Raw genomic sequence first — 21,381 nt, 5'->3', positions numbered from 1 at the left:
GAGAAGTACAGAGAAGGTCAGAAGGAGTTGCATTGTGTCTTTGTGGATTTAGAGAAAGCATATGACAGGGTGCCTAGAGAGGAGTTGTGGTATTGTATGAGGAAGTCGAGAGTGTAAGAGAAGTATGTAAGAGTGGTACAGGATATGTACGAGGGTAGTGTGACAGCGGTGAGGTCTGTGGTGGGAATGACAGTTGCATTTAAGGTGGAGGTGGGATTACATCAAGGATCAGCTCTGAGCCCTTTCTTATTTGCAATGGTGATGGACAGGTTGACAGATGAGATCAGACAGGAGTCCCTGTGGACTATGATGTTTGCAGATGACATTGTGATCTGTAGTGAGAGTAGGGAACAGGTGGAGGAGCCCCTGGAGAGGTGGAGATATGCTCTAGGGAAAAGAGGAATGAAGGTCAGCAGGACTAAGACAGAATATATGTGTGTGAATGAGAGGGAGGATAGAGGAATGATGAGGATGCAGGGAGTAAAGGTGGTGAAGGTGGATGAGTTTAAATACTTGGGATCAACAGTTCAGAGTAATGGTGAGTGTGGAAGATTCATAGGTTCATACTAAGCTAACTGCCCTTGCAAGACATTTTAAGCCTAGCCAATTATCCCTTGTGAGACTCGAACCCAGCACCTTGTGTTTGTAAAGCAAACACCTTAACTATTAGGCTACCCTCCCAAGAGAGGTGAAGAAGAGAGTACAGGCAGGATGGAGTGGGTGGAGAAGAGTGTCAGGAGTGATTTGTGACAGACAAGTACCAGTAAGAGTGAGAGGGAAGGTCTACAAGAGGGTAGTGAGACCAGCTATGTTATATAGGTTGAAGACTGTGGCATTGACAAAAAGGCAGGAGTCAGAGCTTGATGTGGCAGAGTTGAAGATGTTAAGATTTGCACTGGGTGTGATTAGGATGGACAGGATTAGGAATAAGTATATTAGAGGTTCAGCCCTGGTTGGAAGGTTTAGAGACAAAGCCAGAGAGGCAAGATTACATTGGTTTGGACATGTGCTGAGGAGGGATGCAGAGTATATTGGGAAAAAGATGCCAAGGATGAAGCTGCCAGGTAACAGGAAAATAGGAAGGCCTAAGATAAGGTTTATGGATGTGGTGAGAGAGGACATGCAGGTGGTTGGTGTGACAGAGCGAGATGCAGAGGATGGGAAGAAATGGAAACAGTTGATCTGTTGTGGCGACCCCTAACGGGAGCAGCCGAAAGAAGAAGAAGATGGAGCTCTCAAAATTCACTCCTCTCAGTTAGCCATCTAGGCTTCATCCCCTGCTATGGCCAGTTTTGATGTGAATTTCACATTGAAAATTTGCTTATTGTGTTGCAGAAGCTTGACAGTAGTGCATGCATTCCTATAATGTTGTTAAGGTGAATATTTGTGGGGTTGATTTACTTGTTGGTCAGTGTCATAGATTTTGTAACATTTTTATGTTTTCTACAAGGTTATTAGACTGTCTGCTTTTTTTTTTTTTTTCATTCCTTTGTAATTGTTGATGATTACTGAAAATTTTCAATATAGTTTGCTTATTAAAAATATATACTCATTCTATTTAGATGGGTAATAACCATAGAACAACTATAATTCACTGGTAAATGAACACCACTTAAACATTATCCTAAACTACTTTTATTAGTCTTAAAATAATTCAGTGGAAAATTATGTCACAAGTGTAAATACCTATTTTACCAGTTTTGCCCTAACGTATTGAATATCATCACAGACACCAAATAACAACTTATGGTAATGATCTGATAGTTCCATATCTGACCAGAGTTGTACGACTTTTTCAGGTGTGCGTCATCATGTCTAGCCCAGAGCTGTCACTTTGTGATGCTCTTTAAAAGTTGCCACTGAAATGATGGTCCAAATCCATTTTTCACATTATTTTATTGTTAGACATTGATAGTAGTTGTACTGCAGTGATGGTGCTGCGGTAGCGTTGTCGCCTCACAGTAAGACGTTGTCCAGTTCGATTCTCAGCTAGAGCGTCTTCTGTGTGGAGACATGCGTGAATGGGCGTACCTTCGTTGAAGGTTGTGTGTCAGAGCTGGCAACTCGGCACGTAAAAATCTACTGCCAATCATTAGCGGACCGGAGTTCCTCTGTGGCGACCCCTAACCGGGAAAAGCCGAAAGATACTACAAGACATTGATAGTAGTTGTTTAAAGTTGTCCAAGTCCAGTATCTCTGTTTTTCTATATGTCATGGACAATTTGCTCTTTCTCTTAGAGCACACTTTTTCACTACTATATGATTTCAATAGTATATTGCTTTCTTCAGTGGTACATATAAACACAATTCATTATAGTCTTCAGTGGAAGGAATGATACAGGTTCTCTCATATTCAAACCCATTTTCATTTTTACCCTTATTACCTCCAGTGTGACCTGTGTGCTTCTAAGGTATTTTAATCTCTGTGATTATGGAAAGATTATATGTTCTGCTCTAGTCAGTCTGTATAATATCCCCTTTCCTCAGTCTTAGTCATATTGTCTGACTTAGCCATTTCTTGCACATCTGACACCTTATGTGTTCTTTTCTGTATCTCATATTTGCTACAATACCAAGTACACATTCCATCATTAGGCTTTATTTTGGGCCATTCCTTAAGGATTTTCTTTGAACCAATACTTTTCTCATGTGATATCTTATTATAAGGAAGACATGCTTGCTTCTCAGTGTGTTTATTAGATACCTTATTAGCAGCACATTGTACCACATTCTGATGCAGTTCAAGAGCATTTTTGTAGCAGTTTCTATGTACAATATCTGTCATCAAGGTTTTGTTTAACGGTGTATTTTCCTTGCACAGTTTAAGCTGCTAATGTTTTATTTAACAAAATGAAATACACTCAGTTTTTTCACTTTTAAATTGAGGCCATTTTCCTTGCACTTGTTGTTAACATAGTCTAATCTGTGCTGGAACAATTATGAGTTAATGGAAAATTAAATATCAACACCCAGTTTATAGCTTCCACAAACTTAGATAATCATAGGCCAGAAGTATTGACCTGACAGTTTGAGAAATAGATACCATGAAGGAAAAGGTCCAGCACTGAGCTTTTTTGCTTTTAAAAGTGGTACTTGTGACTCTATCCATGTAGATTCTGAGAGGTAATTAGTTAGCTATGGATTGATGTTCAGAGTTACAAATCTGTTAATAAAGCCTGCATGTGGAATAGTATCAAGGCCTTGGCCAAGTCCAGATATGCTGTGCTTCAGTGACTTTTTCCAAGAAATTAACAAGGTTAACCAGGCAGGACCTGCCTTTGACAAAGGTGAATTGATGAAGTTTCATGATTAACAGATTCTCAATGTCCACATTAATGAGATCTGATATGATAGAGTTCATAGCTTTACATATGAAACGAGTTTCTTGTTTGGGTCACTCTTCAGTAAAGGCATTACAGTGGCTGCTTTGCAGTCTTCTGAAATGTATCCCATGGAGACGCTTAGATTAAAGAGGTAAATGCAAGTTTAGATAGACCATATTTGGTGCTGATAATCAGACAACCTCATATTTTACTAGGACCCATCAATGCTGTGTTCCTAACATTTCAGAGGGCTCAGAAGATTTGATTCATGGTAATTATAGGGGGTGGCTGAGACTTTGAAATTAGTGAAGTAGCTATAACTGTGATTGGGGTAAAATTTGCACTAAATTTGTCAGCTGGGATATTATCTATTTCTATTGGGTCAAACTGGATATACTATTGTGGACTAATTCCGAATACTGACAGGTGTTAAATCATAACTTCCTGACATAGCTAAAGAAATATTAGTTGTTATTTTTGGTTTCAATGGCTATTTTGGTTATTTTAAATTCATATTTAGCTTTGAGCTTCCTAATGGTTGCTTTAAGTGTATGGTTGCTTAAATGTGTATGTCCTTAAGGTAGGTAGAGTGAAACCTCTTGTAGGCATTAAGTATTTAGTTTCTCTTGTTATATAATTTATTTATACTGGTATTTCACTTTAAGGGTTTATTTTTAAATTTCTTGTTATATTGGGGGGAGGGGTCTTAAAGGATCTGGGTATTGAATTATCTCGGTACTGTCCTACCACTAAAAATACATTCTACTTGCAAAAATCTATCATATGAAAAGAGATACATAACAGTTATGATTGACACATCAAACACTTATTACTACTTTCGCCAAAGTAATTGCTACGAAATCTTATAAGATACCCTACTGTGTACCCATATATGGGCCCTCATAAACTAAATTTTCTATTTCATCATACTGTTCCTTCCCCACCCAAGGAATAGCACTGTATGGTCCAAAGTACTAGAGTTCCAGTCTCATCACTTTCACTGTCAGATGCAAGTTTAACAACATCCTACACTGTCCCTCCCCACTTGGTGGATTCTTGTTCTGTGCAGAATGCAAGCAGGGCTGTGACTAATTACTCTGTGTCTCAGTTCTCTCTCTGTCTCTCTCTCTCCACCCCATGTACAAACACATGTCTACTAGCAAATTATTTTCTGTCTACAGGAATAGATTATGAGATGTATTGTCTCACAATGTATGTGCCCAACCCACATTTGATATGTTTAGAACTGAGCTTTGAAACAGTCCAAGATGACTAGCCCCTACAAAGGTACAAGGCATAATAGTTCAGAAAGAATAAATTCTAGATTTCTGCAGATCTATTTGTAATATAATTACAGGCAGACCTGTTGCTTTGATGTACACTGTAATATACTATGTACTGTATACACACTGCAAAGCAATACTCTTTACATTTTAATGAGTTTGCTGTATTCTTATGTTTACTGAGATAAATGGTCAGTCAGATCATCTTACCTATCCAGCTACCAAATGAGTATGTATGTATGATAAAGAGCAAAAGTTGCTGGGAAATTTTATGAAGAAGTTGTGCTGGTTTCAAATAAATGTAGAGACTGAGATCTATTACACAAGACTGACAAACATCTAACAAGAAATACCAAGCAATCAAGTAGCTCTTGGTGAAAATTACCAAGCATGCCTTTTTACATTAACCAGTCATGGGTCATGCCAGACAGCAGTTATAGATCTAGGTGGTGACATCCTGCCATTTTCTTTCTTAAATCGTTAACTAGATTAGACCAATGGACACAAGTGTCTCTTTTCAAGTGCAACCTGGGAATACTGACTGGTTAAGTGACTTCCTCAGATACGTGAAAGGCAAATGCAGACTAAAGGAATCAAGCCTTGGGTTACAATACAGTAGAAAGTCGATTATTCTAACTAATTGGGACCAAAGGTAGTTTGGATAATCAAATTGTTCAAATAATCAAACATGCATTGAACTGGATAAAAAACTTCTAAAATCTTATTTTTTCTGCACTCAGGGAATACACTTGTAAACCATTCAGCAAGTCCAGTGGACAATAAAGAATATTTTTCACACACAAGCAGATTACAAATTCTAAAAACATACACAAGCTAATACGTATAATGTTTACATATTCATAGGTTCATAGGTAGGTACTAGGCTATTGGCCCTAGGGCCTATATAAGCCTAGTCAAAAAGGTACCCTGGCTTTTGCCACCCAAGCAAATTATTTTCCTGTGCCCCTGTCGAGCAGAGCCACAGAAGTGATCTCTGGGGTGAATTTCCTATTTCCCATCCAATCATTAAGATTTTTCTTGAAGAGTGCTAATGAGGAGCTTTGTTTGATATACATAGGTAGTTTGTTCCAGAGTATGGGAAGTCTCTGGGACAGGAATCTATCCCTCCAGCATGTTCTATTTATTGTGGTGACAAGGTTTAGGTTGCTAGAGCGTGTAGCTTGGAGGTATTGGGATTTCTTTAAGTGGAGCATGTCCAACAGCTCTGGGTTTGACATAGCTTTGTATGTTAGGCAGAGATCGCCTCTGAGTAGGTGATATGCGATGGAGTAAAGCTGGAGTTTTTTCAGACGGTCTGCGTAGGGCATCTGTTTGAGGCCGGTAATCTTCTTTGTGAGGTATTTCTGCAGCCTTTCCAGTTGTTGTAGATGTCTTGTGAGGTACATACCAAAAAGGGAATTGTACTCTATAATGGGTCTAATGAGTGATGAGTAGAGGGCAACAATTACCTCTTTTTTCCTGGATGAGAAACCTTTTGTGATCAGGTGTGACATGTAGAAGGATTTCCTGACTACTGTGGCGATGTGATTATCAAAGGAGAGACTACTGTCCACCTGTGTCCCAAGGTCTCTTATCACACTTTCAGTGTTAAGTAGACTACCGCCTATGTGGTAGTTCATGGGTACAGAGTTTTTACCAAAAGGGATGACAATGCACTTTTTGGCATTGAGCTTAAGGCCATGGCTTTGACACCAGGCATCTGTCTCAGTGAGGCCCTTTTGTAGGATGTCCACATCATTAGGAGTTTCGATTATGGCTTCTAGTTTGCAGTCATCTGCAACTTCATTAACCAAAGACCTTCTGGGTTAGCTTGTACTTCAGAGAAGTAGATACCAAACAGGAGAGGACCCAGGACTGAACCCTGTGGTACTCCACTTGTCACTGGTCTGAAGTCGGATTTGGAGTCTGCTACTTTCACAGTGTGGGTTCTGTCAGTGAGCAAGTTGGCAGCCCATCTTGTGACATAGGGATTTATAGCTAGTTTAGTGAGTTTATCTATAATTCCAGAGTGGGAGATGGTGTCGAAAGCCCTGACGAGATCTAGATAGGCCGTGTGAACCACCTTACCCTCATCTACGGTTTTGGTGACTGCTTCAAAGAAGTCTATCAAGTTTTGGTGACATGATCTGCCTTTTACAAACCCGAACTGGATGGGGTCCAGAGATTGGAGATTACCAATGTCTTTATTTATAAGTTCCATGATGATATGTTCCATGGCCTTGCTGACCAGGCTTGTCAGGCTTATGGGGCAGTAGTTCACGGGGTCCGTGGTGGATCCCCCTTTGTGGAGTGTGATAACCGTCGCTGTGTGCCATTCAGTGGGCACAAAGCCTGATGTGAGGCTATGACTGAACATGGTACTTAGGTGGGGGTGCCAGTTCATTCTGTAGTTCATGTAGAACGTAGAAAAGTGCCATACATTTCAAATCCTATACATAAGGAAAAATGAATCCATGCAAAATTAGATTTTTCCTTAATGCATTCTTTGCAGATTAAAAGGAAAATGTAACAAAGTCAGTATAAATAAAGCATGCCTCATTTTTACTAAGCTGTGAATAAAAATATTCTCTCTTGCCCTACTGCGTCTCTGTGTTCTTAACTTTTATTTAAATATATTCACATTTGCTTCTTTAAAACTATATGAAAATAGATTTATATTTTCTTGCCATTTTATAGAAATAATGAAACATGAAAAAATGAGAAGACGTAAAATATCACTCATTTTCATATAACTGTTGCTGAACCTTTTGCGCTCTTAATATACTGATATCTTTTGGTTTACGACTCTGCATTTATTTAAAAAATCTAAAATAAATAAATGTTTCCGTCTTCATTTTCTAATTAGCAAAAAGAAGAAGATACATATTCAGGAAACCTATTTATAGATATTTACATACAGATCAACTTTCATATATTCAAACTCATGTTTTGTTTTAAAGTTATTCACAGTTTTATTAAAAGTAAACAAAAAAGACTTTCTTTGCTATTCATCAAATACTCAACAGCAATTTATGATTTTTATGATTTGTAAAATGGCTGAATAACATTCTGTTTATCATACAACTTTATCTATTTCAGTTTTTAATTTACTGAACGTTGATTATGGGAGATATGTTAGGTATGCCTGAAAATATTTAAATGAGTTCTTAGAGCCTTGAAACTGAAAGATGTAGACAGAATGTGAATCTGCGCACACACACACACACACACACACACACACACACACACACACACACACACACACACACACAATTTTACAGTGAAATAAGTCATATCTGATCAAGAATGGTAGTACTAATGTGTAATTGACTTAGCTATAAAATCAAACATTTATCACAACCCTGACTGCATCATTTCTGTTGTTCTTAAACTGATGTAAATATTTTCCCTTTCTGCTTCACTGCTCACTATATTCAAAAATCAAATAATAATAATAAAAAGCATGATCACATATGAATGTGTGTGTGTGTGTGTGTGTGTGTGTGTGTGTGTGTGTGTGTGTGTGCATGCACTCATATATGTGTGTGTATGTACCACATGCGTATTTAACAGGTGGATAGTCTAATTCAATATAATGGTCATATTTTTTGAGTGCCTGCCTCATCTTCCCAAGACCTAGAGTCTGCCCTTTTAAAAGTTATCCTTACACTCTCTCTTGTAAGCTGGTGCACATTGTGCCAGACCTCAGGAGATAGGTACACAGTGTATGCCTCCCAGATATTTAACACCCTCTAGAAGAGATTACTGTGCTCTGAATATAATGCTGAAATTATTTCAGTCAGATGGGGCCTTATTCTTTATTGCTCTTTGCACTACGTTTCTTTTTAATTATGCTCTTTCCTTTCTATCTTTGGCAACAGCTTCTTCTGGAGTAGTTTGCTTCTTCCTTGTCCAGATGTCTATTCACTTGTCCCCACTGTGCATTGTTATAATTCCTTCGTGGAGTAAGGAGTAAAAGAGCATGTTCCTAAATATGTGGGAAGTCAAATAAACAGGCTTGTAGAGGTCTTGACATAGTAAAGTTCTTAAACAACTTTACCTGTCGAATTGCATTCCTTTTGGAATAAAACAACATGTGAATAGGAAAAAGTTCTCATTTACATATAAATGCACAATGTAGTTTTCCAGGAAGCATTCTCCACCTACCCACAATTCCACAGTTGGTTTGCTAACCACATACATTTACCTAATTAACAGTATTGCAGTGAAAAGAACATTTAGGATAAACAATGAGTCTTAATTCCTGAGGCCAAACTACAATGACGAAGACCCCCCCCACCAAACCCATGTTAGTACGGCTGATAGTGGTTATGTTCTGGCAGCTGTGACAAGCCAATGGAACTACATGCCACATCCACTTGGAGCTAAATTTGTACCTAGAAGGTTTCTTCTGCATAACAGACTTTTACTTTCTGACATTTAAAAAGAAGAATATGTAGTGCTTCTTATGAGTTATCATTCTTTGGATTCCAAGTCCAGCAGTGTTACTTCTGAAAATATTCATCTTTTTACTGTGTGATCAACATTTAGCTACAGAATACAACACTCCCATTGTAGATGCTATTTTTTACAGTGTATATTATTTTACTCTTATAGGGCATTATAAAAGTAGGAGCTGTTAATTCAGAAAAGCATCATGACCTAAGTGAGCGCTTCGGTGTGAAGACCATCCCAACCATCAAAGTATTTGGTCCTAACAAGAATGAGCCTGCTGATTTTAACCAAGGTAAGAAACAATGCTGGGGTCATTGAGCTTCACTGACGTGGCTGCGTCTGGGGTTTTCACATAACCTTAAATGTTTTGGTATGACTTCTTTGTATATAAATATGCAGTTCATGTGGTAAGACTCTTTGAAATGCCTCCCTGGATCTGAATACATAATGACTTGCCAGCTTACAGCATGACCTCACCAAGGTTATATCCTAAGCAAGGCACATATCATATTAAAATATATGGGTTCACATATGATAGCAAGATATCTGGACTTAGAGTTCAAGAATAAAGAGGCTCATTGCATTCTTGGAACCATATTGCTTTTATGGAATGTGACCCCTAGCTTTAGATGAATTTTTTTCAGTATGAAGCATTTAGAAATGTACTTACGTTGGCTTTTACAAGATACAACTCTATCACAGTAACTTTTACACAGTAAAAAACAAAATGTCAGTCACCATGTCATTATTACATTTCAAATTTGCTTACAAAAAACTTCTGTTTAGCTCCACATTTATATACAGATAATGGGCATTATTTTAATTTTCATTAATTATTCATAGCTATGATGAATGAAAACTACAACTGCTTGGGATGTTGGTTACAAACAGCCGGCACTGTAAAGGGTTATATTCAAAAATGACAGCCTTCTCATTGCAAGAATAACTATGATTGGAAACACACGTGTGCATGCACTTTATAAGGACACACACACACACACACACACACACACACACACACACACACACACACACACACACACACACACACACACACACACTCACACTCTCACACAATGCATATGTAGAGTTATGTTAGTGTGTTTAAAATGTACATTGATATTGTATACTTTATTTTATTTATTTATTTATTTTATTTTATTTTAAATTTGTTAACCAGGAAAGTCTAACTGGACAAGGTCCATTTACAGCGGAGGCCTGAGGAGAAAAGCTCCACATTCACTTACAATAATAGTCTGACATAAGTAGGTTACAAAAACAACTATTACATAGAAATAAGTCAACTGTTGTAAATCTTATGTAAGGCAGATACAATATAACATGGAGATGCATTTCAACAGTGGGTATGCTGCAAGCAAACATATTTTAACATAAGAAATAATGCTAAAAATGCAATCAAGTGTAATTTACAGTAGCAAAATGTAGGAAGAAAAATTCTAGAGGTATAAAGTGGTAGAAGAAAGTGTATGTCATACATGGGCATAGCCAGGAGTTCATAAGATGTGACTTAAGAGAATTTTTGAATTGTAGGATAGTGGGTGAAGAAGTCACGGATTGTGGGATGTTATTCCATTTACTTGCTATGATATGAAAGAATAACCCTTTCCCAGCAGTGTTATTTGCCCTAGAGATACAGACGAGGGATTTGTTGGTAGAGCAGAGAGGACGATTTGCCATGTAATAGGTTAGAAGTTGTTTTAATGCTGGGGGTTTGTTTGGATATTTTAGAGTGTTGTAGGTGATGATTAGCTGGTGATAGCTAAGTAACTGCAGGAGTTCTAACCATTGTAGCTCTTTTAGAGCCAGACAATGATGGGATCTGAATGTGGAGTTGTTTGCAAACTTTGCAGTTTTATTGTAGTCAGATTCTAGCTTGTCAAGGTCCTGTTTTCTGACCTGGGTCAGGATTGGCGCTGCATACAATAGTGTAGACAATAGGTGAGATTGGGCTAGGGTGATCCTTGCTTGAACAGTTAGGGAGTTTTTTTATGTCTATATAGAGTTCCCATTTTTTTATGAACCTTTTTGATGGTTTGTGAAATGTGGACATCAAAGTGAAGATTTTTAACTATTTCTACACCAAAGAGTTTGGTGTGGACAGAGGGATATATCACAGTGCCATTTTTAGAAATGATAGAAAAGGAGGGTGGAGAGGTTTTAGATTTATTGGGGGTAAAGAGGAGTAATTTAGTCTTATTGGAGTTAAGGTTGAGCTGGTTATTAGTGATTCATTTTTCCACGGAGCTAAAAGATGCCTGGGTGAGTTGCTGTAAGGTGGATATTTACGGGCAGAACAGATTAAAGTCAGATCATCTGCATCTACATACTGTATAAGTGAGTGCATATACAGTACCAATATCCCTGCCTCAGTAGTCATTGATAATTTAACGTTTGTTTTACTGGTATTTTTTTAAACTTTTTTTAATATATTCATTTTTTAATCAAGTAAGTGAATCAGTTCATCTCTGACCTTTTTCTCTCATTATGTGAACAAAAGAATAAAGGAGGTGCAATATATATGGTCGGTTTAGAGTAACCAATCAACCAGCATGCTTTTTCAGGGTGGAAGGAAACCAGAGTACTGAGAGGAAAGTCGTGCAGACATGGGGAGAACATACAAATTCTACACAGGCAGTGACCAGAATGCAGAACTGACCCCTAGACATTAGACTTGAGAGACAGAGATTTTAACCATAAAGTGACTATGCTGCCAAACTCTCAGCAGGATGGAACTGAGAGTTGTGACAGGATTCTACCCTCACAGTGTACTCTGCATTCCATTTTATGATGTAGTTTAGCCTTCCCTTTCAATTTAGTATCCATTCATCAATAACCAAGAATTTCACCTTCAGTCATTATATCTCAGTACAACTACCAATGGATCTTATTTTTGTTAGAGGAATGTTCTAGATTGATTTTTTCACTTTTCTTGCATTTAAATGTAGCAGGTACTAACAGTTTCTGTTATAAGATGAGTATTCCTGGTTTTGTTAATCCTTCCTCACTGGTTCACTTAGCTCTTTTGGGTGCCTATTTGTTCTTATCTGTGACTGTCAGTTAATGCTTGCCGAGGATTCCTGTTGCACTCCAAGAAGTGTAATTCCTAATACAGTGCTGTACCTTCTACGCAGCCTGAGGTGCAACTAAGCTTTCTGCTCATCCTAACTTGATAGCTTTACAGCTTATATTTGAATGTTCAGTTCCATTTTATAGCAGTATAGAAAGGACTTTCTATGTGAAAAAGTAATGGTTCCACTAGACGTACCTCTCTGTCTTTACCTGCAGTAGAGACAAATCATTAAATAGGAAAAGTCCCCAAATTATGGACATTTTTAAATAGTGGTACTATTAGCCTAAAACTTCTCAAAACGTTCCAGTATTAGGAGGGAGAGAGCAAAATTTTAAGACAAATTGAAGGCTGTCCCTAGGGATAGCGGAAAGGTACGCCACTAGTTTCACTACTGCATTATGTCCACCATACAACCTTGAAGAAGAACCAGGCCTTATGTAATCTGAATGATTCATACAATGGTTTGTATCCAGGTTTGTAGTAGTTTCTGTTAAACATCTTTTACAGACTTGTATTAGTAAATGTGTGCAATGGGCAAATTCTTTCAGCTTTAAGGTTATATAAAAATGCAAAATAATGTATCGGACAAGATAAAATAAGTGAGACAGAGAGAGAAAAAGGGAGAGAATACCATACATAGTTACAGGAAGTATTAACTTTAACAAAAGTACAACTTGAAGGTGGGCTGTCCTCAGATGATCTGAAGAATAATCATCCAAAGTGTGAAAGCAAAAAAGGACTTTTGGGATAATTCTTTATGAGATAAGAAGAATGAGATAGTGAGCCATAGTTTGAAATATTGTACACAATTCTGGAGGCCCCAGCTTGATAGAAACATATACCATATATACCATGGTGGTAGGTAATTTTGAAGTAATTAAAATGGTGCCGGGGTCACATGACAAGCCACAAAAAGACAGGCAAAGAGAGGTTAACGTGTAATTTGAAGGAATTATAGATGACTATGAAATACCTCATCATAATTACTGAAGCTGAATAGGATATTATCTTTTTGGCGAATGAGTTAGTTGTGAGAGAACAGAAAGATACCGTTTGAACATAAGATTTTAGATGATTCAGTAGAATAATTATTTTTAGTACAAAGGGTGTCAGACTTCCTGTTACAAACAGAAGATGATTCTACCAGATAAGATTGTTTCAAGCTTTTATAATCATTTTTAAATTTGAAGAATAGTCTGGGAATTTATGACTGCTTGGCACACTATATCCACTCTTCTAACTATTGGATAATGGGTAGTTATTGCTTAACCAGCAGCTTTTTTCCTAACCATCACGAAAAAAAATTCCCTTACACCTTTGCCATGAATGCTTTAAAATGTTCTCCTAGGATGAATTTCAGTGAAAATGTGTTTCAGATATCATGACAGATCCTATAGTTCCCGTAGTCAGTGTAGAACTACTTTCATATGTCAATTCAATACAAATGCTTATGCTGTTATTACATTGCTATATATTAGGAGTTAGTAATTTATCAGTGGGCATATAAGTAAAATGTTCTAATTTCCTCATTTATCTTGCAAATATTTTTCATTGTTTCGGGAAATTTCAAGTTATATTTGAAAAATATAGGAATAAATATGACAAAGCAGCTTGCATAGGAATTCTCATACATTTCCCAGCAGCGTGACAACACAGAAAACAGACATATTGTTGATTTCTTAGTAAAAATTGATTTTTTTCTGAATAAGCAGTAACTTCTTTGAGACCCAACATTATTCTACAATCTCTAGTAGCACTTAACTAGGATATTCTGTAACCATGGCTTACCATCAAAATTCCAAAAGGCAGAACAGTTTTTCATTAAACGATTGAAATAACAAGTTGAAAATGAAAATAAAAGTTGCCGGAATGCCGAACGTGATAAACATGACACTGAGGAAAAGGGTAAACTACCTGATCCATGCTGTACCCCAATCTCCATTTTATATTAGTGAAAGTATATACGACCACTTTCAGGTCAACATTACGACAACTTAGAAACCACGCATTCGACCAACCAGTATTTGATTGCGTGCATTGCAGAATTTTGATAGTAAACTTTAACCATTTTAGGTTTCTCTCTGAAAAATGAGAAAAAAACTTTCATATGTTAACCTGCAGCAAAATGTTCTTTCTTCCAGGTCTCAGTGAAAAAGTTTGAGTTTCTAACTTTAACAAATAAATGGTAGAGAATATTGTCTTCTCTTAGAAAACGAAAATTGTAAGAGTTGATGACATGGGATCAGCACTCACTGAATTTGCAGAAGGTATGCCATAGAAGTGAAAAACATAAAGAAAAAAAATGCGGATTATTCAGATCCTGCGAGGTGAGTTTAATACAACAAAAACTACCGGAATTAACTGAATAGAACACACTTGGATAGCTTAATTTAAGATACATGATCAGTCATCTTCTTTCTTTTACTAAGTCATTTCTTTTGCTAGGCTATAGAGCCTTGCCCCCTCCCCCACAGCCTCACACCATTATTCACCATTACTCACAATGCTTCTGCCCATCCCTCATGTGACTGCCACACTGCCTTACATTTATAGCCATACATTTTACTTTGTGCGATATTTTGGGGCTGTGGCATTAGCTCCAGCAAAAAGATCCTTTGTCACATTGACTGAAGTCTGGGATTTAATGTTCTTTCATTCTGCCAAATGTACTACTGATTAAATGGTCTTGTTCAAACAGCCTTTGCTGTGGTGCCATTAGTCACACAACGTATTCCAACCATACATTTACAATGCCCCCCCCCCAGACTACAAGTGCTCTTACAAACAGGCTGCAAAAATGCATTAAGTTAAGAAACCTGGAGTTTGGGATTTAAAACAGTAGAAGGTATATGGAATGCTTTAGAACTGTGAATGGAGATATCACCCTTAATGACTTTGCTATACTTAGGGTGCACTGTTTCAGCCAGTGCAGCTATAAGAATAGATCTGTAAGAAATACAACTACTGAGGAGAATATGCAACATAGAAGAAATATTATTATAGGCAATACATGGGATAATAGACACCTTCATTTTAACTACATACAATATCACTAAATTGTATGTAAAGTGCGAACATTCAAATATTTGATTGGGTTCTGAACATTCCATCCATGAGTATATTTAAGCAATAACCCACGCCTGGGTGTGGGTAATGCTGGATTTACCCATGGTTGTCTTTGTTTGACCACTCGGGCTTCGCCGACATGACCAAACCACACCAACCGTGAGTAAATCCAGCATTACCCACACCGGTGGTTATTGCTATTATACAATGACATTATTTAAGAAAAAAAATACTTACTTTTCTTAAATAATAGCATTGTATAATGCCTCCTTGCTGCCCTTCTGCAGCTGTCCAGTATTCTGCAGCAGTTCTGATGTACTGCGCATACGTATGCTTACGCAGTACATCAGAACTGTGTGTGGAAGCAACGGAGAAAGGAAGATCTCCGTTGCTTTTAAAAACGTGTCTCGCTATATTAAACTCATTTAACATAGTGAGACAGCTTTAGAAAAAGCAACGGAGAAAGGAACATCTCTGTTGCTTTTTTAAAGATAGCTCGCTATGTTAAACTCATTTAACATAGCGAGATAACAGCAACGGAGCTCTTCCATTCTCCGTGACTGTCCAACAAAAAAAAAAAAAAATAAAACAGACCTACTAATGGAAAAAGTCCGGGCAACCGGTCCTTTTTCCATTAGTATGAGTCTGATTTACAACGTGCATGCTGACCAATCAGCGTGCACGTTTTGGAATATTAATGGGGGGTCATTGTATAATCTGCAGTAGCCACCTCCCTAAAGTGAAACGTTCAAAGTACAATCAGCTGACATAAAGAGAATTGACCCATGTCTGGCACACTGCAAGTAGTAACTAATATGTAGTACATGGAGTGCCATGATTAAAGTAAAAAATGGTAAACAATATCCTGGTTAAGTGCTACTAGAGAGTGAGACCCAGTATTAACAAAGCATAGATGATTAGTAATCACCGCTAGGTGCGGTTAACACTGAGTCTGCGCTAAAAGCAGACAGTGCTGAAGAAAACAGCAGTAGCATGGTATGAAATGGCTTTGTTTCGACTCCTGTTTCTGCCTGCTGTCTGCTAAAGTACACCAAGTACTTTAATTACAACTGCTTCTCTTATACAGGGAATACATAACATGTCAACCTCTTCCCCACTGGTTTGCCAAGTTTCAAAGCTGATACAACATATCACATTTTTGTAATCTAATTATTCACTAACTGATATTACATGTAGAAGTTAAATCTTCAAGTGCTATAAAGAATTATAATCAGCTATCCGATTGTAATGAAGATTTATGTGTTTGTACTCGAGGTGAATTTCGTGGCACTCATGTCTTAGACACCTAATATTCTCATTACAATTGGTGACCTAATCATATTCATCTATAGAAAACACTATTACAGCTTCATATGTCACCAGTTCTGCTCTGCTAACTTAACTGATTGAATGCCAGATATCTGCCTGCCATCTGCATGGAATGCCACAGTCTAAAAAAACTTCAAAATAACCAAAGCCAGTTAATGTAAGTGTCTTGTGCCAGTGCTGTGTTAAGTTCCTTGAACTTCCCATATTAGCTACAGCCATAATCGATTGTACCCTTTGTTATAAAACATAGGCTATTTATCCTGTGTAATAATTTCTAATAAATACTTTATGGTTCTGTAAAATGATGACATACAGTGTAGCATACCTCTCAACTTGTTAGTGCAAAAATTCTGGATAAAGCTTAAAATAATGAAGGGACAAAGGCCCAAAAATAGAAACAGATTTTAAACATTGATCCTATAAACTTAGAAAGTTGCTAGAATAATAGGATTTGTGTTTGCATGCATTTACTGTAGGCTATGATGTCTGAAAGTCTAACCTAGGTCTTTATTTAGGGTCTTTCATCTTCAATGATTTACCAGAAAACCACAAATTTTATGAGAAACAGACCAAAAATATGAGGAACAAGCTAGATGTTCTGCAAACATCTGGACAGTTGAGAGGTATGTAGTGTGCATGTCTTTGGCAAGGATAGTCATTGCACAGGAAGTGCCATGTGAACACTACTGTGGGAAGCCTGAACTCCAATCTGTGCACTTGTGTATTAGGTGTACAACCTGACCACCAATCTGTACACTCTGACCAACATTCTGTATAACCTGCCCCATAGCCGGCTTTAGGCACCAGTGAAGCCAGCAGTTGCTGGGAGCCCCCTAGTCCTGGGGGCCCCCAACCACAGCAAGTTATCTTATTCTGATATTTTGTGACATGGTTGTCAAACCAACAGAAGCTAGTACAGCAATCTTGTGTACTTAATAAAGCGGGTGGTTAATAGTAACTTTTAGGATGAAGTATCTTTGAGATTTGCACCACTTCTTTAAAACTGAAAGATATTTCTGGTTCTAGGAACAGTGTTTTGTCAAGTAGGAGAATTCATAATTTCATGAAGTGTTTTTTGCTACTGTCATAGTGCCTTTGACTTAGTTAAATGCTGCTGGTAAGTATTCTCTCCACTAAAACTATCATAATTGCTGGCATTAGGCATCCATGATACCTGCAATTGTGTGGGTCCCTCCAATCATCCTTGAATATGTGGGGGGTCCCACAAAAGTCTGCTGCTGGTTGTGGCATAATAAGGAAAACAATTATTTATTCTCAGATTATGTGTTTGATCCTGAACAGGGTTGTGCTATTACCCTATTAGAATGAAGTCACTAATCACTAAATGAGCGAGGTAAGAACCAGGGACTGGCAGCCCAGAGTGGCTGATCTCAGTGCTTACCTACGATTTTAGGAAGAACACATTCTGTCAATCTTCAGGATTGGTTTTCTATCTGAGGGAGTTAATATACTATACTATAACTCTCAATTTACTTGCTTAAGAATTCTGGACAAAGCCAATAGTAATGGTAGCATAAAGGATCGAGATCAGAAACTTTTAAGTATTCAGTTTTTTTTTGGAGGGTGGCAATAAGAAGTATGAAACTCGAATGTCTGGCATTGACTATCTGCAATAGTGAATGATTCACCAGCATTTTTATTTTATGAGGGATGAGACAAAAATATGAGGCAAACTTAGGATATTCTGTGAAGTCAACAGCAGTGACAGGTATGCATTAGTCCTGACCACTGATCTGACCACTGCTAAACAGTCACTGATCTGGTGTGGCAGTACTAGTCCCTCACAATGTATTGCTATTTGCTAAAATCAGTGTAAATTTATAATTGCTTTGGCTTATGATTGTATGTGTGTGTGTGTGGGGGGTGTCATATAAGAGTAACAAGACGGCTATAATTTCTTTCACTTTCTACCACAAACATTATTGGCACTGCCATTATGCTTGCGTATGGGAGGATTGTTATATGCATTTAAGAGTAACAAACTGGCCAGAATTTCTTTCACTTACCATCATAAACACAGACCTTGCAAATGATAGGTGGCTATCATAGGTGGTTTTGCTGGAACAGGAGGTATGAGAAAACAACTGTTTATTGCCACAATGGCATGGTAGGTAGCATTGCCATTTCACAATATTTTGCTTTGGTTTACTTCTTGGCTGTGGCTTTTTGAGGAGTTTACATACCCTCCTTGTATGCATGTGTCTTTCCATGCACTCTGGTTTCCTCTAGCACATCAAAGTAATCCAGTAGCTGAACTTGCATTCCTCCTGTTTCTCTGAAGATGAACATGCATTGTGTATGCATGTGTGTGTGCATGTGTGTGTGCGTGAGTGTGTGTGTGTGTGTGTGTGTGTGTGTGTGTGTGTGTGTGTGTGTGTGTGTGTGTGTGTGTGTGTATAAAATATCACTTATCACTGATTTTTATCTGTATGCACATACAGTAATGCTGAGCATAAACACAACTCTTCTGGGTAACAGTAAAAAATTTACTAAACATGTAATTATCTTTCGAAAATAAGGCGTAAAATATATAATGGAACATTCAGACCTTAGAGCTTCTTTGGATCTGGTGGACCCCATACCCCAGACTGTAAAATTTAATTTTGAGATCAACTTAATGGTGGCCCTTCCCTCATCTGTTGCACCCATTTTAAAACCAGCCAGGTCAGAGGTATGTACAGAAGGTTGCTGTAGTTTGTGTGTGAAGCTGTGTATAGTGTGATCATTACTTATTTAATTTTCCTCACAATAAAACCTCAAAGATGTGCCCAAAATTTCATCATAGCTTGTGTTGGGGCTGGGGGACAGTGTAGTTATTGTTTCTTGTGCTTTTCTCATAGATCTCAGAGGTAAGCAAAGAAGGTTACTATAGCTTCTAAGAGCCATTGTTACTGTCTAAGAGCAGGTAGTTGGAATACATTACTCTGATCATTATTTTTTCCACTTTCATCACAATTACATATCAAGCAAGTATACTGGTGGCTGTCTTTCAGGGCATGGTTGAGGATTGTGGAGACATGCTATGTATATGTATGTATGGTGGCAGTCACTTGTGGCCCTTTGAAACTCTGTTTTCATCCCAATCAACACCAGACAGCTGCACAAACAGTAATGGGTGCTTTTTTTGGGAGCAGGATAGGGGGTCAGGCAATATTCCCATATAGGATTTATGTATCAAACATTTGTCTTGTTAGTTTATTGTGAGCTAACATTTTCAGTTTTGAACATTAATCTTTGGCCACCATTTGTGCCTTCTCCGAAAAAAAAATAAGATTGAAATTCTTTACTCATGATTTTTGCTCAGGTCATCACAGGATCAAAAGCTTGTGAAAATGCTATAAAATGCTGCTCAAAGCATCATTAACCCTATGACGTCTGGGGGCATGATGGCTCTCAGAGCCCTGGCTTTAACTTATTTCCTACACAGTTACTACTATGCTAACTTGGCCAGGTAAAGTGTATTGAAAGGATGGAAGGAAAGTAAACTGGAACAGCAACACTGAATTTCTTTTCTTAATCACAGTTTATGTTCAAGCCATCATTAATACACTTCAGACCATAGATAGGGCCATGGCTTCTTTAAAAAAGTTGAAGAGTAAAGCAAAAAGAGTAAACCCTACCTTTTTCCCCTTAATGCTCTTTTTTCTATACCCCTTCCTTCTAACCTTTGTCCCCTCTACAGCTTTAATCAATAGAATCTAACCTTATTCTAGCCCTTGTGATTCTTGCCTTCTTCTGCTCTCTCTCTTTCTCTTTCTCAGACCTACTAATCATTATTTTCAGAATACTGAATGTCCTTGTACTCAATTGTATTTTAAACCTTGCACAGCCTGCAAGCTATTATTCACAGAAACAATTTTTGATTCTCTTAAATCATTTTTAATTTCTTTGTATTTAAATTTAGTCATTTTTTAAGTATTGTAATCTTTTTTGTAATTTACTAATGCTTGGAGCTTATCTCCCTGGGCCTCTACTGAAAATGGACATGTATCCAGCTAGACTAGCCCAGCCAACAAATGTAAAATAAAAACAAATAAATAAATAAATAAAATGTGAGAAAAGGTAAATAAAAATAATTTGCATGGTGTGTGGAGCCCAGAATGGGTAGAGAACAAGGTAACACTAGAGGATATGTGCAGGGGAGGTGAAACAGTAAGCAGTTGGGGATGGGTGCCATGGTCACCATTGCATCGGGCATTATTTCACCTCATGCCAGCCCTGTACATAGAGTTGTTGTGATGTTTCATCACTGCAGCTAAATGCTAGTCACTGCCAATGTTCCTGTTTGAAATGGACCAAAGTAGTGTGACGCACAGGCCTGTCAAATTGTAAGATAATTGTAGCGACAGTTCTGTATTTTCATACTATTCCTAAAACTTTGCTGCAGGAACTAAAAGGTTGCTTAGAAAGGGTGGAAGTGAAACATGATACTTAGACTGAAAGTGTCCAGGGACTCCCAACTTGATATTTGCTAGGTGCTCCCAAAATGCAAACTCTGGCCCTGACCTGACCACCAGTCTGTTTCACCTGACTACCATCCCATATGAACTGACCATCATTCATATATCTGTGAAAAAGAAACAGAAGAGATGAACATAAGACAGCTGTAAACAAAGATATGCTGAGACAATGTGATAAACTACTGTTTAGTAACAATAGAAATATATCCAGACAAAAAGCCGCTTACAGAAAATATACCTGAGATGCTACCAATGCTGGCAGTATGCTGATGGTTTTATTATTGCTTTCCTATAATGCCAGGTTGTGTTTGACTCTATGGAACTGTTAGTTCAGACATATGTACTTTTCTTTG

At 37.7% G+C, this 21,381-nt stretch overlaps 1 protein-coding gene across 1 annotated transcript in view; it reads left to right on the top strand.

Moving 5' to 3' along the window:
* Nucleotides 1–21,381, top strand: part of LOC122792425 (protein disulfide-isomerase A6-like) — a 907,246-nt gene that overhangs the window by 155,916 nt on the left and 729,949 nt on the right. Inside the window, exon 4 of the mRNA XM_044060214.1 lies at nucleotides 9,224–9,353. Coding sequence (XP_043916149.1) covers nucleotides 9,224–9,353 — 130 coding nt within the window. The remainder of the gene's footprint in view (nucleotides 1–9,223; nucleotides 9,354–21,381) is intronic.

The sequence above is a fragment of the Protopterus annectens genome, chromosome 1.part2, assembly GCF_019279795.1.
Source record: "Protopterus annectens isolate FY-2018-M chromosome 1.part2, PAN1.0, whole genome shotgun sequence".
NCBI lineage: Eukaryota > Metazoa > Chordata > Ceratodontiformes > Protopteridae > Protopterus > Protopterus annectens.
This window is presented reverse-complemented; position numbering and strand designations above follow the sequence as displayed.